This window comes from Choloepus didactylus, chromosome 16, assembly GCF_015220235.1.
Source record: "Choloepus didactylus isolate mChoDid1 chromosome 16, mChoDid1.pri, whole genome shotgun sequence".
Classification (NCBI taxonomy): domain Eukaryota; kingdom Metazoa; phylum Chordata; class Mammalia; order Pilosa; family Megalonychidae; genus Choloepus; species Choloepus didactylus.
In genome coordinates, this window is record NC_051322.1 from 18,233,816 (window position 1) to 18,251,448 (window position 17,633).

The 17,633-nt window shown below is 35.1% G+C and overlaps 1 protein-coding gene across 4 annotated transcripts in view; it reads right to left on the reverse strand.

Moving 5' to 3' along the window:
* Window positions 1–724: 724 nt before the first annotated feature.
* The window catches only part of RELCH (RAB11 binding and LisH domain, coiled-coil and HEAT repeat containing), a 131,791-nt gene continuing 114,882 nt past the window's right edge, over window positions 725–17,633 (reverse strand). For all 4 annotated transcript variants that reach the window (XM_037805636.1, XM_037805635.1, XM_037805634.1 and 1 more), the window contains 3 exons: window positions 14,341–14,429; window positions 10,094–10,164; window positions 725–2,388 (listed from right to left, as the gene is read on the reverse strand). In XM_037805636.1, the coding sequence (XP_037661564.1) occupies window positions 2,268–2,388; window positions 10,094–10,164; window positions 14,341–14,429 (281 nt within the window). In that variant the 3' untranslated portion in view covers window positions 725–2,267. The remainder of the gene's footprint in view (window positions 2,389–10,093; window positions 10,165–14,340; window positions 14,430–17,633) is intronic.

Genomic DNA, 17,633 nt, shown 5'->3' on the forward strand with positions numbered 1-17,633 from the left:
CTCACTAATAAAAATCATCACATTAAAAAAAGTATATTACAATATAGAATGCCTTCCAGAAATGCATTCTCCTTAGTGTTTATCTAATGGCTTCCATTCTCCAAGGTTCAGCTCTGGTTCAATTCCTCCAAGATTTGTAACATATCCACCTATATTAGCTAGAGATTTCCAGGTAGCTTTAGTAAATAGAGTAAAATATTTGTATCTAAGTCTTTCTTGTACATGTGGTATTACCAAAACTAACATCAAGTACAAAGTCAATTTAAAAATCAACTCTACGATCTCAGAATTTGTAAGGAACATTTTTGAAGACATTCGTAAGTATCTAATCATATGCTGGGCACTATGCTAAGAGCTAATTCACATATATTTTTCAAACATAATGAGTGGCAACACATACATACACACACACGCACACACATGCACACACAAAAAGTACATTACATCCATTCATCTTGTAACAAACCTATACTTTTCTCCTATTGTTAAAGCAATCAGAGTTAAACCTTTCTCTTTAAATCATTTCTGAAATGTTTTAGTTTCATATCACTACAATCTCTTAAGTAAAATTAAATCAAAATAAGTAGCTCATGTAGATTATATTCCTAAGATAAAATATCAGTACATTTTCATGAATATGTGCGTTTTCATTTCCTTTGCTTGGATATGGGATTTATGTTTCAAAATGAAAGTAAACACATAGTCAAAAACAAAACCAAAACAATTATGCAAAACATTTTATTTATAACAGATCAACATTTTTGACATGAAAGGTAGCCACTTTCAATTTCTCAGGAATGCCTAGAATCCAACAGTTTCCAGAAGGGATAGCCAGTCAATAATTATTTCACTGTAGGTGAAAGAAATAATTTCAGAATGAACTTTTTAAACGGCTTTGCCTATGGCACATTCTTTTATAAGCTGAATGTGTGTTAAGCTAGCATTCCCAGGAAGTGAATATATTCCAACTATGTTCCCAAGTATATTAAAACAGTTTATACAACAAAATTGCCTACGTGCATCAACTGTGCTCAAATGAGAATTCTCTTTATCAAAATATCCATCTTTCAAAAAGGCCTCACATTAACCCTTCAAACCAATCACCCCCCTTCTATTTCCAGTACCACTTTTTTCCACTTCAAGTTGTATTACTCTACAGAACTGTCAAATTCCAGTGGAATTGAACATTGACTGAAGACTCTACGTATCAAATGTAATAATAGTCACTGACTCTAAGGGGCAACATGGAACTAACCAATGATAATTTAGCCAATGTTATTTTTCATGAAGAAAGCAGCCCCTAAATGTCCTTAACTTTCCAGTACTTCTCTGTAATGAAATGATGATTTCTGAAATTAAAATCATTAGAAAATAGTATCTTAAATAAAATAGATAAAAATGTTAACTTTCAGGTGAAACCATATTTTCTTCTATATTTTAATTTGGGAAAAATTTCACAATTATTAGCTCTTCTCAATTACATTTATTTTGAGCATTTAAATATACTATACCCCAGTATGTAGAATCACCTTGGTTACCACTCCCCATGCTTATGTGCTATCTTTCCTCATGTATGTATGGGCTGGGAGGTTTAAATAGCACTGAAAGAATATTCATGAGAACTCTGAAATGTTGAAAGCATCATCGTTATCTATTTACTGCAGGATTTGTAACTCAAATTCATCACAGTATCATAAATAAATACTGTGTGAATGGAATGCACACAATTCCTACAGAACACACAAACTGAAGTCCAAAAGGCACAGAGTAATGCTGGTGGCTCTTTCTAGTCAGTTAAGAAACAATAAAAAGTCTGCATTATTCTTTCATAATTTAAATACTTAAGTAATCTCCACTTTTATTACTTTATAACAATGACTTCAAATTTACATTATTTTAAGTACCATTGTAATAGCTCAGTGTATAATACAGATATTTGCTAATACCCCATCCAAAAATTAAAAAAAAAACCTCTTCACTATATATATATACATATATATATATAAAAATTATTCTGAAAGACAAAAACACAGAAGAGGGACTTGGTACAGACCATCAATTCAATTTTTACTCACCACAGCTATAACCCCCAAATTAACAGATATACAGCAATAATCAAAAGCAGTGCAAATATCTTTGGAGGTTAGGATAAAACTATAATGCAAGAACATAAAACACAGGAAATAAAAAAGGCAAGTACTTCAAGTACAAGGAACCAGTTTGCTTGAGGTCCATCTTAGTGTTTCCTGGGAGCTTCCTTCCTGCTTTTACTTCTTTCTCTGAAACACGTTGGCCAACATGGCACCTGATGTTGTCAACTGGCCCATTTTGTTCAAAAACTTGGTCTTTGTATCTTCACTCACTAAGCTTGCAGCAATTGACATTGAGCTAGGAAAGAAATTTCAAAATTCATGTAAAGCAACTATAAAACTAAAATATCTATTTTTTCATGTCTTTAGCAGCATGTCATTAATAAACACATTCTGAATTGGTGTCCCAAAAGAGAAGCTATTATTTACAAAGGGGCATTTTTATGTACCATCCTACGTTAGGAGCTTTTATGTTCGTCATTTATATTAAAGGAAGCTGTATGGTGTAGTGGTTAGGAGCAAGTTTGGAACTAGAATGAATCTTGGCTCTGTCATTTACCAGTTGTATGACTTGGGTAAGTTATTTTATCTCTGTTTCCTTATCTGTAAGAGGAAAATTCTAGTGTCTACCTGATAGGGCTACTAAGGATTAAACGAGCATAAAGTGTTTAGGATGGTACCAGGCACATAATCGCTGTGTTAATAGTTATTTTTTTTATTATCAAGATCATTTCATTTAATTCTTACAGCAACCCTGGTAGACAGATATTCCTATTTTCACAAATAAGTAAATTAAATCCCAGTGAGGTTTTGTACCATGCTGACAACAATCCTATGATCTATTATCTTTTTTGGAGGGGAAGTATGTTCTGAATTACCAGTTGCATTTGTTTAATCAACAGTTTCAAACCCATTTCTCGTAACTTTCTTTTTGACAATCTGCTTTGTAGGGAGTAAAACACAATCTAAAAGACTAATAAAGATTATTGGTTTATCACAATACTGAAAAAAATAATGATCAAGCACAATTTTTAAGTGACCCAACAACTGTCCTTTAATGGTCTCAGGAGCCAATTTATTGGCTGTGTGGCTTTGGCCAAGGTGCTTTAGACCTCTCTGATTCATAGTTTCCTCATTCATAAAACAGAGACTGCAATTCCTATTAAAAAAATACCCCGAAGAATAAAAAAGATAATGTGTTTGTCAAGGACAATGAATGGCAGGCTGCAAGAGTTTAAAGATGTTTGTTAAATGTGCACATGAAGTGTGTGCTGCCACCAAGGGCTTCTGGTTCTGTGCAGTCTTTTAAGATGTGTGCCTCATGAACTACTCAGGTAAAAAACCAACTATGACTCCACCTTCAAAATCTCTTCTTCCCATTGCTCTTCCCAGCGTAAGTATAACGGCTCCCTCTCTCCTATTTCTAACCAATCACCAAATCCTGTGACTTTATTCTAAGAAACATCTCCTCTATCTTTTCCTTTTATTTCTCTTGCCAATACTAGACAACTGAACTATTTGAACTATTTGAACTGTCTTGGATCTGGTCTTCTTGCACTAGCATAGTAACTTTCTGAAATAATCTCTTCTTCATTTCATACCCCAGCTCAAAAATCTTCAGTGGCCACTTACTACCTATGAGATAAAAAGTGCATGCCATTCAAGGAATTTAGCAATCTACATCTTATTTTTCTATCAACCATCATTGCCCATCCCCCTAATCCTTCCGTCAGTTTTGCCTAGCTCATTGTTCAAACATCCTCAACCTGAAATATCTTTCTATCTTTCTGCCTGGTGCCTAGTCCAGTTCATGTCCTATCCATGGTGCCTTTCCTTGACACTCTAGGTTTACAGTGCTGTTCTTTCTGTAGAAAACTCAGTGTAAGTCAAAAGAGAGGTATGATATTCACTTGTATCTAGAAAAAGGGGAAGCATGGATCAAACCATACTTGAGATAGTATTAAGTTTTAATGATATTCTAAGAAGAGGACAACAATGGTGTTTAGGAGTCTGGGAACCATAAGAGGTAAAACTAAAAGGAATGAAGAATGTTTTGTCTGGAGAAGAGATTTAGGAGACTTAACGGTATGTTATATATGAAAAAATGAGATATATAACATATATCTGTAAAGCTTTATGTATCTGTATAGCTCTATTGTACATACACAATCAACTAGGGAGCTTTTTGAAAATGCAGATGCCTAGGCCCAACCCCCAGTGATTCTGATTCTTTCCATCTAGGGTAATTTCAGTAAAGAATCACTGCACCACGGCATATTTTGGGGAGAGGGTTTAAATTTTTAACAGTTTTACAATGGGGTCTATCTCAACTCCCTAACCCCCAAATGATAAAAAAACCTGTTTTAGAGGATGAGAGGAGTTAAAAAAAATAAAAAGTTGTTAAAAATGAAATGGGTTGCCTTGAAAGGAAATGTGTCTTCTTACTGCAAGTTTTCAAGGAAATCATAGATCTTTCTTTTGCAACTCATATCAAACCAGCTGCCTATTGTTTCCGAATCTGTAGAGCCCCTTAGATCTACCTTGCTTCTTTAAAACTAGTTATTTCCTGGAATCTCTCTTCAGTCCATTCCATCTTGCAAATATAAGACCACTCCTTCTCCTCTTTGAAATCCCTAATTGATTTATGACACCACTCTGGTTGGCCTTATGTTTCTAAAATAAGCTCCTCTTCTATCTGCATCTTAAACATTGATCTTCACTCTAATTCAAAGACTGGCTTTCTTCTCCCAGTTAGAACTCCCTTTCCTAGTGATATAATCTACTCATGCTCACATCAAGCCTTTATTTACCACCTATATGCTAATGGCTTATAAATCTCAATGAACTGCCTACAGTGTTTTTCCACCTATACCTCAAAGTTTTCAAACTCATCCTCAGAATAGTTGTATTGTGCCATCATCCATTTAAATATTCAGGTCAGAAACCCAAATTTTGAGGTCGAAATCCTTAGATTCTGTTCTCCTTCACTCTTAATCTGTTGCCATGTTAATCAAGTTCACATTTTAAATATATTTGTGACCCATCTTCTCATAATCCGTGTACCGGTTTAAATCTATTATGTACTCCAGAAAAGCCTATGTTCTTTTAATCCAATCTTGTGAGGGTAGACCAATTGTGGGTGGGATCTTTTAATTAGGTTGTTTCCATGGAGATGGGACCCTGCCCATTCAAGGTAGGTCTTCCCCTTGCTGGAGTCCTTTATGAGAGGATAAAAGGCAGAGACATTTTGGAGACAGCTCAGAGAAGCTGAGGCAGAAGCCCAGAGACATTCTGGAGAAAGCCACTGAAACCAAAAGCTAAGCCCAGGAGACAAGGATCAGCAGAGCAGCCATGTGCCTTCCCACGTGACAGAGGAAACGGGGATGCCATCGGCCTTTCCTCAAAGAAGGAATCTATCCACCTCTTGATGCCTTTATCTGGTCATTTTCATGGCCTTAGAACTGTAAATTTGCAACTAATAAATACCCATTGGGAAAGCCAATCCATTTCCGGTATATTGCATTCCGGCAGTTTTAGCAAACCAGAACACTCATTGCCAAATATAGGCATAACATGGTGGCTAAGACCATGGTCTCAAGAACTACAATGCCTGGATATGAATTCTGGCTCCTTTACTTAGTAGCTATGCGGCCTTAAACAAGTTACCTAACCCCTGTGTCATCTTTAAAAAATGGGAATAGTAATAGTAATAGTAACCACTTCATACAGTTGTTAACGATGATTAGTAAATATATAAAAATGCTTGGAACAGTGTCTAGTTCATGGTAAATGCTATATAAATGTTATTTATTATTATTATCTCCCCCTCCATACTCTCATCATGGATTACCATAATAGCTTTCCAATCTGTTCCATCTGCTTCTCATTTTCTAGTATTCACTAAAGACTGGCTTCTAAAGCAGTGGTTCTCAAAGTGTGGTCCCTGGACTTGTAGCATTGGCATCATCTGGGAATTTGTTAGAATGTAAATTCTCAGACCTCACCCCAAAACTTCTGAATCAAAAATTCTGGGATGGGGTCCAGCAATTTCCCAGTGTTTTTGCTGAACCCTACAGTCTGAAAACCAAAGTTCCTAAAGGTCAGCAAACTATAGGTTGCAGGCCAAATCCAGCCCACTGCCTATTTTTATAAATAAGGTTTTACTGGAACACCGCCATGTCCATTCATTTACACATACATTGTCAATGGCTGCTCTCCTGCTGCAATGGCAGAGTTGAGTATTTGTGACAGAGACCATAAGGGGTCCACAAAGCTTAAAATAGTTGCTAACTTTACAGGAAAATTTGCTGACCCCTTGCCTATGGGATAAAGTCCAAACCTCTCAGTGTGGTATACAAAGTTCTTTTTCTGGTGCCTGCCTACCTTTACAGACTTAGCTGTATCATTCTCCCACAAATATATGTATTCTAGCTTTCCTTACAGCTCCTAAACATGCTTTTCTGTAATTCTTGTATTTTTGCATACTGCTGATATTTCTGGTATAATCCCTCTCTTGCCTTTTGTCTTTTGGGTGAATGGTTCATACCTGAAGACTCCCTCTATTCCTTCTTCTTTGAGAACATTTGCAGGCATTGTTTTGGTGTTTATGTGTACTTTGTAAACTGCTTCTTTCTTCCACATTCAGCTGTGAACACCCTGAGAGAACGATCTATGCCTTTCTCATGCTCATCTTTGTGAATAGCCCAGGATAAGTTCTCAGTGAATTTTACTGAATGCTGAATGAATATAAGAGCATATATCTTCTGCCTACAGATCAGCACTTTTCACAAGACCCATGGTAAGAGATACATCTTACATAACGACCCAATAACATGCATTTATATATACATGACTGAAACCAAAGTTTCATAAAGCAACACTCAACCTTACTACATGGGATACACTCTTCTATTTTTATTCAATTCTATTTCTTGGGGGAAAATGCTTATCGCAACCAACTGAATTAACTTAATGGTGCACTAACAGGTCATAACCTGCAGTTTGAAAAGCATAGCTCTAAATCATAGGTTCTTTGAAGATGAAATCCACATATACTTCATCTTTGTATTTCATAACATCAATTTGCAGGATACTTTACAGATATTAATATCTTAATCTGCATCTACGTTCACTTTTCCTTTCATCTCAGAAGTAGTCCCTTTATTGTTCAAAGCTTTCCTCTTGTGTTTATTGATCAATAATAGACTTTGGAGAATGTGATAGGTCAAGAAAGACTTCTCTGAAAAGGTGACATCTAAGCTTTGTCCTGAGAATGAATAGGAACTAGCTATCAAAGAGTAAGAATATTCCTGGTAGAAGGAATCCTATGTGTAAAGACTTGTGGAGAGCAGAAGCATGGCATAACTGAGGCACCCAAAGCCCTCAATTAAGCCTCCCCAGTCATCCTAGGTTAGATTATCTATTACACGTGATTTCTTATATTGTCTGTAACATGTGACTGTAATGCTATTTACATACCTTGCCTAGTCTTACTCCATTATTAGTTACCGGAGGGCAAAAACTGTATCATTTACTTTTATTTACTTGTTCATCTTGGACTCCCTGCATACTACCTGGTACAAGCATTAAATAATTGTTTGCTGAACTGAAATTCATACATGCGGGAAATTATACTGGATGATCTGTGATTCCAACAGTGTATACTTACTGTACGTATCATTTATTTAGTATTTATAAAAGTCTATTCTGTTAAATTCACGTAGATGCCTAGACTCTTACAAGACTGTAAGCATCCTGATGGAAGGAATCATGCCCCAACTCTTCTCTTTCCCTCTTGTATCTAAGAGCAAAGCAGTTATTTGTGTATCTGATAACTGATAACATGATTAATCTTTTCACATGTAAGCTTTTGTTACAGAAAGTAGTAAGTTAAAAGATTAATGGGTATAATATTGTAAAATTTTAGGTACTTTTCTTATTTTACCTCATATTTACAGAATGCTCTTTAACTATATAAATACAAATTTTTCCAAAAACTTCTTTTACAGTGTAAAAGTAAATAAAAAAGGTTAAAGAAAAAATCCATGTCATTAAGACTTGTAAGTCTGTATGAAGAAAACAGTTTTCTTTTAAGCACTAGGAACAATTCAGACACCAAGTTATAACTGTTTCCGTCTCTTGCTCTTAACTCTCCAAAAGAAGGAATTTTTTAAAAGTATGTTTATGATCCTGTCATACCAGATGGCAAGGAATGTCATATTAAGAAAATTTAGGAGTCAACTTGAAAAGGTTCATATTGGCCAAAGATGGGAGAACTTGATAAATGCAATATACTGAATTACATCAAATACATTCAAATACATGAGTTTACAATGATACTTAAAAACAAAATGAAACAAAACATCTAGCTGGTCAAAGACAGAGAAAGTGAACCAATGCATTATTTTCAAAACTGATAAATAAAGAGAAAGATTCAAGCATTTTTCTTGCCTTTCCTATATAAACTATACCATTGAGTAAGAGCAGTAGACACGGGGAAATTTTTCTTCACTGAAATATTCTGGCTCATAAATCAGAAGGAATAATAATGAATTAGTGGATCTAGGCACTGATCATTAATAGCTGCCTACATCACCAAAAGAGAAAGAACCAAAATGCCTCATGATGAAAACTTATCTCCTTCTATACGTAGTCTTGACAAACAGACGCACACACACACAGAATCTGATTAACTCTCTAGATTTAGATCCAACTACCAATTTATAGGAAATACAGAGGAACATCCTAAATGACAGATACAAAGTTGGGTGCAATGAGCAAAATTTGACTGTGGAAACTCTATAGGACAAATGACCCAGTTTTCTCAACAAGTAAATTGCATGGAGAAAAAGAGATTGAAGAGGAACCTATAGATTAAAAGACACTTAAAAGCTATATCAACCAATTGCAAAATATGGAACTTATTTGAATCCTGATTTAAAGAAGCAAACTGTAAATTTAAAAAAACATACAAGTCACTCATTACATTTATGAAACAAATAGAAATTTGAACAAAGTTTGGGTAGTTTAAGGAGCCATTATTTTGGTGTGATAATGATATTGTGTCTATGTTTTAAAAAGTAGTGCTTATCTGCTAGAGATATATTCCAGAATATAAGAGGGGGAAGTAAGTGGAGGTATGGATGAAATAAAATTGACTATAAATTGATAATTATTGAAAGTAGGTGGTAAGTACATGGAGATTCATTAAATTACTCTGCTTTTATTTTTTTGGTATTTATTCAAAATTCTCTACAATAAGAAGTTTAAAATCAGTGAAAATATAGAAGATTTGAGTAACTTGGGAAGTCTGCTTATAAAAATAACTTTTTTTTTTAATTGAAGGTCATATAATGGAAGCAATCTTAGGAAGCTACAGAGATATTTCTCTTTTTGAATTCCTGTATGCTAATCGATGAAATGTCATTTAGAGTATTTGGAACATGTAGTCTTTCTTAATTTTGTTCCAAAACTTTTCACATTTTAAACCAATAATCTGAAGACATCAAATAATCTTGACATTTAATTGTATGACAAATTAATAGAAGTATTTTCTCTGGTGCTAATTTTATGGGTTTTATGTTCAAAACAGAAACCTATCAAAGTACTTTTATTATTTTAACTTCTCATGGCTAAAATGGTAAGTATGGATGGAGAAGAGAGTCTATCATCCTGGGACGCTAAAGAAAGGGTTCGGACACTCTGGCTACATTTCAGAAATCCCCTTGGAAGCTCTTAAACACTTACAAAGCCCAAGGCTGAACTGGAACGAGAATACAGCACAGAGCCTGGGGTAGAGATGAGCTTTTTAAATAAATTCCCCAGACAGTGTGGATGCAGATGGTTCACACATCAGCTTTTGAGAACCGCTGATTTAAATCACTTTCTTGCCTTCAAACACATGACTACAAAATAACACAAAATACAAATAATACACTCATCCACGGAAAACTTAGAGAAACGAAGTTTAACATGAAATCTTAAAAAAAGAATTAATATCTTACCATTGAGGTTCTTGGACAGTCTTGTTCTCTACTTTTTGTTCACATTCTTTTATCATGGAACTTAAAATAACCTGATTAAAAAAAATTACTTTAGTGACATACAGTTTCTGTAGTGACATACTAAAGTTTAATCTAAAGTTTTAATTTAATTTTTAATATTCCCATAAGTCAATATGTTAATTAAAATGTAACATTTCAGCAGTTACTTTGTTAAAGGAATTCAATTAGACTGCTAGACTAAGTGTAGCAATAACTATAAAAGGTCTCAATCACATCATATAATTCATTTTTCTCACTAACCTTCCCTCCAAATTTGGCTTCCAAACTCCCTTAGCTTACACAACTATCTAATAATAAAAGTAAAATTTATCTTTCTCTATAGACTTAACATATATACACGATGGTCATACATATACATTCCTAGTGAAAGCTGTCTGTTCCATGTCCCTTTGCCTTACTCCAGGTTGCAAAAAGCAAGGTGCTCTATTTTAATTCTACAGCCAAGCCCAGATACATATCTGTGGTTATTAAAAAATAATTTTGGATACAAAAGTTAACATTATTCTTGCAGAAAGAAAGACTAAATGATGGAAGAGGTAGAGGGATCTAAAGTGCTATTTCAATTGCTGGCAACCACAACAGAAATTCAATGACCCCTGAATATTCTTGGTACCAAATTTAGGCATGGAGATCACTAAACAGATATTAACTGAGTGTCAGGCATTCTTTTAGACACTGAGCATACAGCAAACAAAACAGACAACATTCCCCCCCTTGTGAAGTTTATGTTCTGGTAAGGGAGAAAGACAATAAACACACACAAGAATAGATAAATTATATAGTATTTTTAGAAGGTAATAATGGCTTTGGTAAAAAATGAAAAGATAAGGGGTACTAGGAAGGCCAAAGTGAAGACTGTTACAATTTACATGAGATGTTCAGGGTGGGCTTCAGGGAGAAGATGACATGTAAGCAAAGACTTGAAGGAGACGGAGTGTTTCGGCACTGGAAAGAGCCTGAGCAAAGGCTCTGAGGTGGGATATGCTGATAATGTTCTAGGCAAGGAGGCCAGAATGGTGGGTGCAGAGTGAGCAAAGGAGTAGGGGATGAGGTTCAAAACGTAATGGGGGATGGGGAGTAGATCCTATAGTGCGTGGTAAATTATGGTCAGGACTTTGGCTTTTATTGATATTATGGGGAGGGCGAAGGAATGATATCATCTAACATATTTTCATAGGATAAATTTGGCTACTGTAATAGGAATAGATTGTAGGGGACAAGAATGGAAGCAGAAAAACCAGTTAGGAAGCTACTCTAAAAGGGAGAGTATAAGGCCTAGACCAACGAAGTGGTGGTGGAGATGTTGAAAACTGGAATAGAGTGAGAAGCCAAGAATGATTCCAACAGTATTAACCTGAATAACTGAAAGAAAGGGTTGCCATAACTGAGATCTGGAAGATTGTGAGTGGAGATGGTTTTGGGAGAGAAGATTGGGAGTTCATTTTTGTAAATTGTAAGTGTAAGATGGCTATTAGACACTCAAGGAAAGATACGATGAGGTAGGGAATTGGATATGGATATGGTATTTAGGGGACAAGTCCAGGTTGGAGATACAAATTAGGGAATTATTAAGGTATAGATGGGTTTTAGAGCTACGAGAATGGAATAGGAATGAATTAGAAAAAAGATCCAAAGCTAAGTCCTCCAAGTTAAGACAGAGATGAAACCAGCAAGAGTTGAGATGGGCTCAGGAGGGACAGAAAAAAAACCTGAGTGAGTTGTTCTGAAAGCCAAATGAAAGAATGTGTTTCAAGGAGTGATCAACGGTGTCAAAATGATGCTGGTAATAAATTAAGACTGCGAATTGACCATTAGATTTATCAATGTGGAGGATACTGGTGACTACAACAAGGAGTTTTAATGGTAAAAGCCTAATTAGGGTAGTGTGCTGGTTTGAATGTATCATGTCCCCCAGAAAAAGCCACATTCTTTGATGCAATCTTGTGGGACAGACATATTAGAAGGGATTAAGTTGGAACGTTTGGATTAGGTTGTTTGCATGGAAATGTGCCCAACCCGACTGTAGGTGACAACTCTGATGAGATATTTCCATGGAGGCGTGGCCCCACCCATTCAGGGTGGCCCTTGATCAGTGGAGCCATATAAATGAGCCAACAAACAGAAGGAACTCAGTGCAGCTGTGAGTGACATTTTGAAGAGGAGCTATAGCCAAGAGGGACACTTTGAAGAATGCACAGGAACCGAGAGAGGAGCTGCAGATGACACACTGTTTGAAGACGGCTGTTGAAAGCAGATTCTTTCTCCAGAGAAGCTGAGAGAGGACAAATGTCCCAAGTGCAACTAAGAGTGACATTTTTGAGGAACTGCAGCCTAGAGAGGAATGTCCTGGGAGAAAGCCATTTTGAAACCAGAACTTTGGAGCAGATGCCAGCCACGTGCCTTTCCAGCTAACAGAGGTTTTCTGGACACCACTGCCATCCTCCAGTGAAGGTACCCGATTGCTGATGTGTTACCTTGGATACTTTATGGCCTTAAGACTGTAACTGTGTAACCAAGTAAGCTCCCTTTTATAAAAGTCAATCCGTCTCTGGTGTTTTGCATTCCAGCAGCATTAATAAACTAGAACAGGTAGTAAGGAGAGGAGTTAGAGAAAGAGGCAGCAACAATTCTTTTCAGAAGTTTTGCTCTAAAGGGGAGCAAAGATATGGGACAGTGGCTACAGAAAGAAGAGGGATCAAGAGAAAAAGGCAGGCAACAGAAACTGTGAGAGCAATATGATGTTAGATTTAGCAGACTTCAAAGTAGTTGACAGCCAATACAAACATGTTCAAGAAGTAAAGGAAACCACAATTAAAGGAAAGGAAGCTATGATGGTGTCATATTGACTAGAGAAAATCAATAAAGAGACAGAATTTTTTTTAAAAAAAGAACCAAATGGAAATTCTGTAGTTGAAAAGTACAGTAACTATAGTAGAAAATTCATTAGAGAGGTTCAACAGATTTAAACTGCTGGAAGAAAGAATGAGCGTATTTGAAGATAGCTCAATAGAAATGATGTAATCTGAAGAACAGAGGGAAAAAATTAAGAGAAATGAATCTGACTTGGGCAAAAATCAGTGAGCCAACAGCCAAAAATGGGGAAAATAGAGTAATAGGTTGGTTATTTTGGTTGGGGGAACTGACTATCCTGAATTTGAAATGATACCTGTGGGACATCCCGGTGGAATGTACAGTAGGCAGTTGGGCATGAAGTTTTATAGCTCAAGACTGAAGTCAGGGCAGATGATGAAGATTTACATACATAGGTGGCAAGTTAGATGATGAGCGTGAGTGACGTTCTCTACAGGGAGTAATTGTAATGAATGAAAAAAAAAACAAAATTTAAATGTAAAGCAAGAGAGAAGGGGAATCTGGGAAGAACAGACTAGAAAAGTAGGAAAAAAAATAGGAAGAGAACAGTATCACAAGAGGCAAAGAAGTTTTGAAATAAAAAATTCTGCAGAGACCTAGAGCTAGTAAGTCTAAAAAGTATCCTTTCAATGTGACAATTTCACAAGTGATCTTTAGGGATAGCAGTTTCACTGGAGTAGTGTGACAGTCATGAATAAGATGTATCAATAGTGTGAAAGCGAGAGAGTGAGTGCAAACTATTGGGAAGAAAAAGATATTTGCAAAGGGACAAAGTGGTGGAAGTTTTTGCTTTTATTTCATTTAGGAGGGGAGAGTTAAGCATCATAATAGGTTGAAGGAAAGCTGGTACAAAAACAGGCTGAAGATACAGAACAGGAAATAAATAATAAAGGAAGGATTTAGAGGAAACATGAGGAAGCAGGAAGACAGATGGAATGGAATGAAAGAGTTAAGAGGGAAAGAAGACAAAATACCTTTGCTTCTGAGAAAGCTGATGGTCAAAGATAACTGACATTTTATAGCACATCATGGTTACAAACCATCTTATACACATTACCTTACTAAATTCTCAGAACATTCAGTGGAGTATGTTATTACCACTTGAAAGAATTAAACTGAGGCTCAAATATGTTAAACGCATGTTTAAGCACTGACAACTCATAAACATATCTATAAAATGATATTGAACTGGATTTTTAAAAATTAAGAATTGCACATCATAATGAGCTCCACATACAGAAAGAAAGTCTTTACAGCAGATATCAAATCATGAACATAGAACTGACAATCACAGTGGCTGAGCAATCACAACTTACCTCATGCTCTGGAGAAAGATGTTCCATGTCAGTCCGTAAACATCTGAGACCAGGTAAAAAGTGATTAACCATTAAATCCTCTGAAATGACTTGAGAAAAGGTAGTTAAGGGAATTAAAATAAATGGATATGTCCACAGAACAACAGAGGTCATATCTAAAGAAGCCTTAATAAATGATGCCTATGGCATGCTGACTGCTTGCAGCAAATAGGCTCCCCTCCTACCTGTTTAGTTACTTATGAAGTGTCAACTGTGTTTATTCCCCCAAACATATTTATGTCAGTAGTACTGTCGTTGTAACATTACATGGTTTGATTACGTTATGTAAATGTATGAAATAAGGAGTGTGAAAATTGAATCGTAATTTAATTGGATGTTCAAATGTGTATAAAATGGGTATGAAGAGTAAAACAATTATTTCCATGACAATTTAGAGTTTAAGAAAAAAATGATAAAGGTAAATTGTTTGGAACAATATTGTTGAATTATGTCTAAGTGAGACAATCATAAAAGACTGGGAAAAGTATAAAAACCTAGAAAATTCTAAACTCAGTATCAAAAATGTTTTATCTTAAATGTATACCATTTCCCTCATTTCTTATATTAACAATCCTTTTAAAATGGCCTACAAATGCTCTTGAAAGAAGTGGATAAGGGAACTTTTGCTATAAGTTTAGTACTAATTATAGTCTTGGTTTTAGTTGATTAACTTTATATTCAAAAGAATCAGGAAAGCAGAGGTATTTCTCAAGAAAACAAGTCACCTTGTTCATTTACATCAATTTGACACATTCTTACCTTATCACAATTGTTGGCCCTTTCAAAATAGCTTCATCTAATATTTTACCATATTAAAATGAACATGCCAATAAACTAGTTTCCTAATAAAGATGAGTTTTCATCATTCTTTTTGTGGAAAAAAGTGATAAGCTTAATCATAATGAATTTCATTAAAAATCAGTATAATGTATAACTACTACCTTGCAAATCGTTATAAATGAAAATTATCTCTAATTAAAGCTCCTATAATGAGTGATAAATTAAATAGGTGGTACTAAAAAATACAGAGATCATTTGATTGAACCAAATCCTTTATACATATTGGGACTGCAACCTAATGGTTATGCAGTCTTGTTTACTAGACGTGGGTGAGGTCCCACCAAGATATAACTGGGAGTGACTTTTGGATTAGTAGTTAAAAGTATGACCAAGAGAAACATGGGCATGACTTGAGAAGCTGAAGATGTTTTATTTGGAGATAAGAGGAGGCCTCTCTCCTTTTCTTCTCCTCCTACTCACTGTTTGGTCCTACATTTTTCCATAGGGAATCACAGAATCTTAAGTGTTGGAAGGGACCATAGAGATCATTTAGTATTATCTGATAGTAGGAATCAAGTCTATGTCATCCTTGAATGATTGTCATAAGACCTCTCAGTGCTAACATTGACAGGACATTCACAGTTTCATAACAGAGATCACTGTATTTTTAGATAACTCAATTAAAATTTTTTCTTAAAAATAAAAATCAGCCCCTCTGTAACTTCCGCTTGTTAGTGTTAGCTCTGCATTTTAGTTACAAAGTGTACCTAACCTTTCTTCTACATAATAACTTTAAAAATAATTATCAAATTATCTTTTCATCCCCAAGTCATCCTTTCTCCAGGTTAAGCATCTCTTAAATTCCTTAAAACTTTTCTTAAACATGATTTCCTGACTTACATATGCCGAAAGTTACACAATGCAGTTTTTCTATGTTGGTGTTAAATGGAAGACTGTTGTGTTCTGATCAGCTCTGTTCTGAACAGATTTGTACAATGTGATTTGATTAGTGGTCACACTATTCTGTAGACTCATGTATAAGTTCTGAGTCATGTAGAACTGATACTTTAGTACTTGAACAGGGACTACTGTTAAGATGGTTCTTCCTCTTACTATATCGGTGCAAAGACTTTTTAGTGTATTTACTCCAGCAATATTCTGTGCATATCCAAATGCACAATAATATTCCTTTTACATGGGTTTCTATATTTCTTTAGGAACAACTGTTTTTCCCAGTTGGAAAATTTATTTTTAGAGCTAAAAATTTTGATCTTTTGATTTTCCCATTTTCTGTGAGAGTTTCAGAAACTCTGCCATATAGGATTATTCATCACCTTGTGCTTACATTTTAAATATCTACTTTCCCAAAGTCTAGGGAACACGAATAAACTTACCAGTGTTTTCTTTCTTTGAGATATAAACTCTAAAATGCCAGTACTACTTTCTTACAGGAGTCCTATAGGACTCTAGTAAGTAACTTCTCCATTACTAAAGAGTTCTTCCTTGCTAATTCAGAGTATCAGTTCCTTTTTTTGCTTCCTCTATCTTTTATAAGTTTAAAGTGTGAACAAAATAAATCAGCAATGACAGTAAGTTCTGCTTTTAGTGGAACTAAACTTATAGAAGATATATGGATAGTTGAGGTATGTAATTATTATTACGAGTTATTAGAATATGGTATATCTGTCCACTCTTTAATCTATATTACAAAAAAACCATGGCTTATATCACCCATATCATTAGGTAATTTGTAGTAGATTTTCAAAGTAGAATGCTCTCAACCATGTCAAGTTTCAACATTTCCCAAAAGACAAATAGCTCCTTAACATATAGCTCTATTTTTCTATCCTCCCTATCTGATTTATTCTGCACAAAAATTAACTTTCATTGGTACGTTCCAATGAAGAATCCAGTGCCAATGAGTTTCAGTGGCATTTAGAAACATATTTATCTTATTTAAAATTACCTGTTCACTTTGCTTATTACTTTAAACTGGTATATAACAATGTGAAACCATAAGTATTAATCCTAAAACTCTTCTTTTGTTCTCTATTTTAGCCTAAGAATCACTAGGAACTTCCCTCCAGGAAAGGAGGAAAAAAATTGTGATTATTTTACCATCACAATCATAATTTTGATTGTATTGTCTAGCAGGCAATTTTATAGTTTTATTTGGGTATTTAGCTTCTTACTCTTCTTTCAATCTCTTTATTTCCCCTTTCTTGAACTCTTCTGCCTTTTAAGGGGAGAACGTACAGGCCAGAGTCCAATTTGCCTGGAAGGAAGGGAAGAAAGTAACTTCCCATCTTTAGCTCTCCTTTCTTTTTCATCTTATTTTACTAGGGACCTAGCACAGGATAGTAAAAAAGAACATTTAACAGGATGGCTAAAGTTCTTTGTTCTAGTCTAGCTTTGCTTTCAACTATAAAGAAATCAGAAGAAATCACTAATGTCTTTTAAGCCTTGGCTTAATC